General features: G+C 53.7%; 1 protein-coding gene across 1 annotated transcript; it reads left to right on the plus strand.

Annotated features, from left to right (window-relative positions):
- Positions 1–7,323: 7,323 nt before the first annotated feature.
- LOC132317963 (protein Wnt-4-like) lies at positions 7,324–9,758 on the plus strand. The gene is made up of 5 exons (XM_059823600.1): positions 7,324–7,388; positions 7,745–7,983; positions 8,862–8,993; positions 9,159–9,301; positions 9,645–9,758. Exons 1-5 carry the CDS (start codon positions 7,324–7,326, stop codon positions 9,756–9,758), a joined length of 693 nt encoding a protein of 230 aa, XP_059679583.1.
- The last annotated feature ends 116 nt before the right edge of the window (positions 9,759–9,874 follow it).

Below are 9,874 nucleotides of genomic sequence, written 5' to 3' on the forward strand. Positions count from 1 at the left end.
TTTGTCAATGATGGATGAAAACTTTGTGTGAAGACTTGCGTAAGTTTAAAGTGTAAGATAATCCAGCAAGACAATGCAAATGTGCAAGAATGTTGTTGGTTTCAAGTGAAATGATTGGATGCTTCAAAAAATCTCAAGGATGTTATGCCAGCTTTTGCTAAAGCCAAAACCTTGCGATGACTGCAGACTGAAGAGACTGGTCAGAACTTCGCCTTGACCAAGACAAAGTGGGTGAGACTGAGACTCTGTGAAAGACTACGACCTGCTCTAACATGTGTACCCAGACCAGCCAGGTGTCAGGTGAAGGTGACTTGTCTCCACAGACAAGCTATTTTTTTCAAGAGGTATTCAATAAACACCTCTAGAGAATATAACATGTAAGCACAGTCCATACTGTGTGAGATCAGCGGTCTAGCTACAACTAGTATTCGGTCTCAAATCATGGATGGTGAAGGTGTAATATAAGAACAGTGCAATCATGTAGTTATGCTCCCTCAAGTTCTCTTCCTGCTTCCAGGGATTTCCTGAGGCAGAGGTGACCTATTTGTATTCAGGAGTCCTCAGGGAATTGTTCTTCCATGATTTTTTTCCAGTTGCTTCTTCAGTCCATGTAAAATTTACCATCTACAACATCCAGGCCAGGAGTGCCAAGGACTTCCACAGCTTAATCGCATCTCAGGTGAAGAACCACTCCCTTGTACTCATTTTTGAATCACCACCTGCTAGATTCAGCTCCTAGTTTTAGTAATGGAAGAGACAGTGGAAAAAACCATCCCTATTCACCTTCACCTTATCACTGATGATTTTGTAAACGTCTACCATGCTCACCCTCAGTAACGTTTGGGTTTTTTTGAGGCTCATGGGTCATTGTTTTCATAGTTGTTCCTCACAGAGGAGCCATTCTGTCCTTCTTGCCCTTCTCAGAACCTTTCCACTTCTGCTACAGCCTTTGCGTGCCCTGTGGTGGGGTGCTTAAAACGTACACAATGTTGATGATGTGGATGCAATGAGCTGAGCAGGCGTAGATCTCATTTGCAAGGGGTAATGGTGAGTTCAGATTGGTTTTTCTCATCACTTAGCTGGATGAAATTTCAGCTGTTATTTTAAGGCCAGTCACTCACACTTCTTTTAATCTCTGCAGTCCTTTGCAGCCAACCCTCATCTCTTCTAACTTGAATAATTTTATGTCTCCAACAGATTTGTTATTTCATTATTCATCCCTCATGAATAAGTCAAACAGCCCAAGTCCCAGCGCTGGTGTCTTAGAACTCCACTGAGAAAACCAACCATCCACCCTCATTCTCTGTCCTATCTTTCAGACACGTTTTATCCAGGTAGGAACCTTTTCTCTAACTTTCTTTAAGCATTGGTGAGAGCCCTTTTGAAAGCCTTTTGGAAATCCACATGGGCCCCTGTTCACATACTTGTTGACTCCTTCAAAGAAGGACTGTGAGGCACAGCATCCCTTTATAAAAGCCATGATGACTCTTGCCCAGTAATTAGATGTGACTGCATGCCAATTGATTTTTTCCTTTATTATAGCTTCTGCTAATTTGTTGGGCGCAGACATCAAGTTCCCTGGTCTGAAACCCCCCAAGAGCCTTTTCTCAAATTGTGTCTGCTAGTGAGCCTTTAAAAACAGTTTTAAGCAAATGTTTCTACACCACAGTTAGTCAGGTCTTTCACCCTTCAGTTGTTTCTGGACCTCTGGGGTATAAGCCACGTGGTTTCAGACGCTGCTTGGTTCATGTTGCTGCTCCATCACCATTCCTACCGCCGTTTTGATCAGAGTCAGTCCTTTGATGAATTTCCCCGTAAAGAGAGATTCTGCGGTGGAAATCTCCCAGGCTTTCCTGCCATGAACACCAGTGCAAGAAATGTGTTTAGTTTTTTGCCCACCATCACCTTTTCTTTTTTACTGAGTAGTCTTTCCTTACTTACTAGCCCTTCAGTCTTCAAGACAGCAAACAGCAGAGTTCTAACTGGTAGCAAAGATCACTGAGAGTGGAAAATAGACTGGGGTTTTTTGAGGGGATTTTTTTTCTTGGTGGGTGGATGGAAACACAGAAGCAAGAATCCACTAACGGCGGTGGTGTTGAAGCTAAGCTGATAGTCTCAAATTTGATGTAACAGATATGGTAATCAAGGTCTCAGAGACCTGACATGAGATGTGTACATGCATGGTCTTTGGAAAGATGAAGCTGCGGGAACAGAGCATTTCTCCGCAGAGCTCTGGAGGTACTGTTTTGACTGTCCCTCGCTCAAGAGGAAAGCTATGGGTAAAGCAGGCTGGTAGCAAGGAGACAGAAGAGCTGAAGCTGGTTGGATTACCCCTGTTGGTTAATGTCTGAGAGCCACAGGCCATGTTCTTTGTGCCTGCCTCTAAAAGAACCTCAAGTACTCATTGCTCCACATGAAAGCTGCTGAGAGGACTCAGGTCATCAGCTGTGTAAGGAGGCAATCATCCTCCTCCTCACCATGCGGTGCTGTCTTGAAATCCTGAAGGAACTTTCCGCTTGGTGACTGACTTTATGTGGCCCAGGAGGGGGAAGAAGTATCTTTTTACCTCTCGGTGAAGATCAACATGAGCCCCTGAACGCCGTCTGCCCAGACCATGGCCTCTTCCCCAGCAGGGACAGAAAAGAGCAATTCGAACTACGGATGCTACCTAGGCAGATAGATACTTCTGTCTGTTTTCCGGCGGAAAATGCATTTGTTGCCAGTATTCTTGCTGCGGGAGAGGGGCCAGGGGGAATGATGTAGACACGACACGTGTGCACGTGTTGTGTGTGTGTACATACACACTGAGCGGCTGCTGCAGGGGAGGAGAAGCTGCAGAAACTAGAAGGAGGGGAAAACACCGCTGAGGGAGGAAGAGGTGCTGGTATAGGTGTGAGATGGGGGCAACGTCTGTTGCTGTGTGAGGGGAGAGGAGAACGCGATGCTGGAGGATGGGCAGACAACCCCCCCCAAAAAAAAAAACAGTTGAAAAGAATGCACCGTCCTCCCCTCCCACACACCCCCTCCCACGACCACCCCACTCAGACGACAGCCATGTGCCCCCCTCAAGCGCTCGGGAGCTCCCCAGGGCTCTGGCTGGCGTGGGGTGATGGACTGAGACGAGCCAGAGGTCGGTTCCAGGGTGGGCATCTCTCGCCGGAGCCAGCAAAACAGCTGCTAGGCAAGGAATTCCCACAGGACATGCAAAACCCATGGGGATTTGAAGTTTTTTTCTTTTGAGGGGGGGTGGGAAGCCCTAGCTGTAGTTGCATACAGGGGCTGGAACAGGCAGGCGTGCCCAGAGATGAGATGTATGCCTGGCATCTGGCTGCATGGTCCTGGGCATCTTCTCTCCTAACACCATCTCACCAATAGCCGCTGTCTTCCTAGCACCGCAAAAATGACGAAGGAACACGGCGTGGTGGGACAGGGGGTTACGCATGGGGCTGAGGAATGAGGTGGAAAAAAAAAAGCAGCTAGAAGAATCTTGGCGAGCATGCCGCAGGGTCAGCGTTTCCGAGAGTGACTTGTCGTTTAAACCCTGGAGCGCTTCGGGGCTGCCTTGGGGATGCAGACAGGGAACGCGTCTTTGGGGTGCGGAGCAGTGCAGCTGAAAACACAAACTGTACAAGCCCGCTTAGTAAATCTGAAACCAAGAGGAAGTAACAAAGAGCGCACCAAACCTCAAAAAACCACCCAGCTTTGCTTTAGAAGTCGAATGTATATTTTTTTCATAAATGTGGATGCTTTTTACCTGCTGTTGGTGATATTTTAGCCCCACTTTTCACCTTTTTTCTAACCAAGGAATCAGATTATTGTGATGATTAGAACTGTGAAGACATTCAAGACTTAGGGTGGCTTGTTTTTAATGAGATATACATGACATCAGAGCTGAGACCTCCGTATTTAACTCATGAGGTCCGATCACACTGCAACTGCCTACTCCCTAGACGTGTCACCCCCACCTTCATCTCCTGAGGACCCCGTGGAAGAGGACTTCCATTGTGGGCACCTTGGCAAGTGAGCTCTGCAGGCTGCCCGTGCTTTTAGTATCGCAGGATCCCAAAGAAAGCCTCCGTTCGGATAAATACTGAGATTTGCCTTGCACTTCTAGGTTCACTAGGCAACTGAAGAGGCGTAGAGGGTTCCCCAGTGCCCCGTGGTCAGGTCCGGCAGCGCGTGCATGGCAGCTGGCAAGGAGCGGTGCCCCGTGTGCCCAGACCATCCAGCTCTCCAGATGTTTCCATCTCGCTTACCTCTCTGCTGGTGAAGAGCCAAGGGTGCACGCGGGCTTGCCGGCTGGCGATCATTGTCACTGCAGAGGGCTTGATCCAGGCACCAAAACTGCAAGCAGCTTGAATCAAAACAGAGCCAGGTGGGCTTTTTGGCTACTTGTTCATCCAAATCACAACCGTCCCCTGCCGTGCCATGGCTGGTTCTACGTCTGTCATGCTGCAGTTCATCTCCCCTCCTTTCTCACTTCCTGATGCACTTCTGGCTGGCCACAAAGCATGAACTTTGCTATCCAAAGCTGATAAGCTAAAACGCATCTTATGAAAGCAAGCGTAATTGTGAAAGAAGCAACACCCAGGTGTCCTTGCAACTGAGGAGACCTGCCCTGGGTCATAGTGCTAAAGACTTGCTCATCTTTGCTCCCATGCTAACTCAGCCACCCTCAGGACTGACAGGGGAAAACTAAAACATCCCCCTCCCCAAAATACTGCCAAACAGGAGGTAGAAGTGAAATACGGGAAGTGAGAGCTGATTTCACCACTAGCCAGCACAAAGTCTCAGAGTCCTGTCATTCCCATGGGCTTGGGCGCTTTGGGGACGAGCTCCTGTGCGGGGGCCCAGCTGTGCACCGCTGGCACGTGTCAGGGACCCAAAAAGAACCGAGCTCTGAAGAGGTGTCAGTGCCTGTGGCAGGCAAAGGCATCTTTGCCACAGACGTCAGTCCCTGTCATTCAAGGCTACGGGAGGCACAGCGCTAGGAAAGCGCAGGGGCTGATTTAGCAGGACATCTGCGACCCGGCACCGCCAAGTGTAGCTGGGAAGGGAGCTGCCCTTCTGCAGAGCCCATCTGGCACTCTGTTGCTTCAAGTCCTATTTCTGCTTTGCCAGTCCCAGCACACCTGGAGAAGACACGGGTCACGGGGACACTCCTAATCCTACCGTCGTCCTTCCCCAGCAGCAGCTGCCCCGAGGAGGAGGTGCTGTGCCTGCGGGCTCCCTCTTTCTCTGCAGCCCCTGCCCGGCTCCTCTGCCTGCTGGCTGTTGCTGCTGGTGTTTGACTTTCTCACTCCCTGCCTCCCTTGTTCCGCCGTCACTGCCTCCTCATTCAGGGAGTGACACGCCGAGGGATATATGTTCCTGCTGCTCGTAAATCCTTGGAGGGTACAATAGCACTCGAACCACCGATCCCACCCTGCTCCTTTTTAGTGCCTCTCTTTTTTAACCAGACCCCCTTTCCTAGTTGCTGGGATCTTTGTTCTCACAGCTTTTTGTGTCTCTTCAGTTGCTGTCAAGGCTCTGGTACCGATAAAGGCTTGCAGATATACTGGGGGGGTGGGTGGGGTGGGTGCCTTCTCCCTTTGCAAAAGGAGTCTCTGACACCCTCCATGGGAACTTCCCCCTCCCCTGCAGCCCTCGCCCCCCGCACACATGTGCACATACCTGGCTGAGCCCGGCAGTCCTGGCTTTACCGCGTGCGTCAGAAGAGGAGGACACGGTGGCACTTAGCCTAGCCCGTGAGCCCCCCCTGACCCACAGCATCCCTCACCCAGCCAGGTTCACTCACCTCACCGGGTCTCGGTGCTTCAGCCCACCAACTCCATCTCCCCCCGTCCCGGTGGGCTCACACCTTTGCCCTTCACTGTCTCTTGGAGGCTCAGCTGGTGGGGAAGAGCAGCGCAACCCCCGGCATTTCCTCACCGCTGTCTGAGTCGGCAGCAGGTAAGACCAGAATACTGGGGTGTGTGTCGGAGGCTACACCCTGATGCTGCAGATCCCAACACGCCTGTCGCCTCGGAGTGCTGGCTCCAGAAAGCAGGAGCAAGGACCCAACAGAATGAGGGATGCAGGGAGCTGGGAAGGCAAGGAGAGAGGTGGAAAGCATGCTACAACAACGGGGCTGCTCAGGTTTGAAAGGGTGACTGATAATTCCCAGTGCTCTTCAGACCTCTTTGTGCAGGGAAATGTGGAAGAGCACAGCAAAGGGGTTAACCCACATGTGGGGGCCATGGTGGAAGAACCATAGCAGGGCCAGAGCAGCCGTGTTTCACCTTCTGAATGATTCAGACAGGAAAAGGAGAAACCTCTGGGCCGCACGAGGAGTGTCACCTTCCAGAGCAGTCGGGACAGTGGGCACTTCCCAGGCCTGCTGGAGGAACCGCAGGCTTTTCTTCCAGGACATTTCAGCTCCCTGGTCACAGAACTCACATTTTCCTGAACTCACAGGGGCTCTTCGGAAAGGGCTACCCACTGAGGGGCAGCCACTCCGTTATGTCTGATTAGGAGAAGGGCAAGGACCATCCCCCTTGCCATAGGGAAGAAAATGAGGAGGGTTAAGGGAAAGCTGCCAGGGAAAGAGTTAAGAGAGCCAGGGAGCAGCCGGGCTGTGTCTGTTTGCCGTAGCTATGTGGGCTGCAGGGTAGAAAAGAAGAATCCCCAGCCTGGAGGAGGCAGATGAGGGAGGGTCCTCAAGGACGGCGGCTGGGGATGAGGGAGGCAGCAGGTCTTCCCCAATCTGCTCCCATGAGCTGTCACTGCAAGGAAACTCTCCGGCTCCCCAAAGGGCTTGGTGACAAAGTGATGACGAGCTGGTGGGTCTAGCGACAGCTGCTTGGTGCTGCCAGGTTTTTCTTGCGTGGAAGGCTCTGCCTGCTGCTGGCTGGGTCCTGGGCTGCTTCCTGCTGATGAAGTGACTTTGCTGCAGAGGAAGACAACCGGATCGCCTGCTGACAGGACGGCAGAGACCGGGGGTCTGACACTGATGCTGTCCCCAGCCATGTGAGCTCCCTCTGACGGATGCCCACCCCAGAGCCCTAGTTCCGAGCTCTCCCACGATGCTGCCTGAGCTGTAGGTAGGGAACAGCACCGGCGTAGACACCCTCGCAGGACCAACCTCCCAGGTTTCTGCGGGCCACCGGGTCTCCGAGGCACACCAGGGCAGCCCATGGTCATTGCAGGGGTTACCCGCACGTTGCAGTGCTGGGCCGGAGCTGCTGTGAGAGCGACTGTTGGGCAGAGGCAGCGGGAGGCCGCAGGGGAGGATTCAGGCAGCTGCTGCACCGTGGCTGAAGGTGGAGTTTTGCCGGCGACAGGATGGAGATGGTGTGGCTGTACGTGGTGCTGATCCCCGTGCAGCACGTCCTTGCTGTGACATGGCTGTAAGTATGCTTTGCACTTGTGCTGTCTGGATTGGAAAGTCACCTGGGGAGGTGCTGTCTCCCAAGAAAACAGGCAGATCTGTGGGAAAAAAGGGTGGAAGAAGGAACCTGGGCAACCCAAAGGCAGCACATTGGAAGGGGCATCTCTGGGAGCATGAGTGGAGAGGGATGGTAAAGCTGAAGAGGCACAGACCAGGGTGGGGAGCAGGAACGTCCAATTCAATACTGACAAGAGGCGGCACGTCCCTTTCCCTGCCCCGTTTCTGCTCTAAAATAAGGCTATAGAGGGCTAGTCCCCTGCAGACATGGCCCTGGCTCCAGCCCATCTGCGACTAAACCTCTCCCCTGCCCCACAGGTACCTGGCCAAGCAGCCTTCCCTGCGGGCGGTCCTCCGGGACCCCAGTGGCTGTGAGGGTCTGATGGGGCTGGTAGAAGAGCAGGTCCGCGTTTGCCGGCGGCAGGTGGAAGCCATGGATGCAGTCAAGCGAGGCGCGGAGCTGGCTGTCGAGGAGTGCCAGCACCAGTTTCACTCTCGCCGGTGGAACTGCTCCACCTTGCAAGGGCTGCAGGTCTTCGGCAAGGTCGCCATCCAAGGTCAGCGAGGGGGAGGCGGCGCAGGCAGAGTTGGCATGGGGTCCCTTCAGTATGCCCATGGGGTCCCCCCTGACACTCCAGCCTTTCCTGGGCTAGTGTACAAGTGTCACACTGGGGACCAACTCCAGCGCGGCCAGTGCCTTCCTCCATGTACTAACATAGCTGCTCAAAACAGAGCAAACTGAAACACACGCATGTGCTCTTACAAATATTAATATTCTGGCTAAACTTCTTCCTCATTCGGCCAGGCTTGGCTTTCAGGTCCCACCTGGACCATTCTGGGTACCAGCTCTGCAGACTGGCAGATCTCCCCCAGCCTGCCAACAGCCCAGCCCTTTGGAGTAGGAGCTCAAATCAAACCTTTTGCTCTGAGGCTGCAGTCCCTTTTTGTTGCAGACCAAGGAAAAAGAACCTGCCTATGCCCCCACAACAGCACTGAACAGATTTTGCATGTGTTTGGATGGGAGGAGCCATACAGAGAGCCATGAGCAGGGTCTCTCTGGCTCCTAGAGACAGGGTGGCAGGGTCCTCCCTGACAAACCCCTCTGCATGGGAGGCTCAGCCCCTGGCTTCCCCCACCACAGCTCCCCTTTGACAGCCCTTGGGGGCTGCTGAATCCTCTCCTGCAATGGGACAGCCGGCCCAAGAATTGAGGGTGCCAAAGGCAAGGGCACTGAGCCAGAAGAACTCCCCAGAGCCGTTGCCCTTGCTGGCTCCAGGCCTCGGGAACTGCAGCACTGGGTGAACACCCTGACAGCGTTTTCTCCCGAGTCTCCATCTGAATGCATCCTTCCTGCAGGCAGTCACAGCCTCTTTCCCCCGTGCCGCGTCCCGTCAGTGCCTTCCCCCTCCTGGTGCCATTTCTCGCCCTGCTGCAGGCACACGGGAGTCTGCTTTCATCCACGCCATCTCCGCTGCCGGCATTGCCTTTGCTGTGACTCGCGCCTGCAGCCGCGGAGAGCTGGAGAAGTGTGGCTGCGACCGCAAGATCCGAGGAGTCAGCCCTGAAGGTGAAGGAGGAGGCCGGTGGCAGGGAGGGGGGTGTCAGAGGAGAAGATTCATGGGGGAGACCCTCACCAGGGAGGAGACACCTCCCTTCTCCACAGCCCTCAGCCCTTTGGGAGCTCCTCCCAGGGCTTCTCCTTTTTCATCTCATGGCCGCTTTCCCTCTGCAGGTTTCCAATGGTCAGGCTGCTCCGATAACCTGTCTTATGGGATTGCCTTCTCTCAAGCCTTCGTAGACAACCCTGAGAGGAGCCGCGGCATGTCCTCCAGCCGAACGCTCATGAACCTGCACAACAACGAGGCTGGGAGGAAGGTAAGGGCAGGAACAAGGGCTGGGAAGCAAGCCTGGCTTCAGGGGCTTCTCCCTGGCTAGGTGGAGCTCAGTCCAGCCCCGTTACCCCGAGAAGCAGTTTGGGGCAGCCACGAGTTCCCGGAGCGGGTCTGCATCCTCCTGCCTTTCCTCAGCCCAGCACTGCTCCGCTCTCACCGAGCTGGCTCCTTGCCTGCACAGAGCAGGGCCCCAGCCCCCCCCACCCGCCTCTGTGCACAGTCTCCATTTCCTCACAAAGCCCAGCTGTGATTTAACTTCCTTGGCCTTTTTTGCAAAGGAAATTAGTTTCCCCATTCTGCTCTGAAGGGCTTCCCTGCCCCTCCAGCCCCTCCTGAGCAAAGACACCATCTTCTGCAGGGGCCGCTGTCAGAGCTGGTCCCTTGAACATCCTCTGGCTCTGGGTGGATCTATTCCCCTCCCCACAGCCCTGCGGGCCTGAGCAGGTCCCTGTCTTTTCCCTTGCCTCAGGGATTTCTCTTACAGACCTGTTTCCCCCAGAGTGGATCCCCTTCTGTTTCATATTGGCCTGGCTTAAAAAGACTTTTTTGCTCCCTT

Source organism: Gavia stellata, chromosome 1 (assembly GCF_030936135.1).
Source record: "Gavia stellata isolate bGavSte3 chromosome 1, bGavSte3.hap2, whole genome shotgun sequence".
In the NCBI taxonomy this organism is placed as follows: domain Eukaryota; kingdom Metazoa; phylum Chordata; class Aves; order Gaviiformes; family Gaviidae; genus Gavia; species Gavia stellata.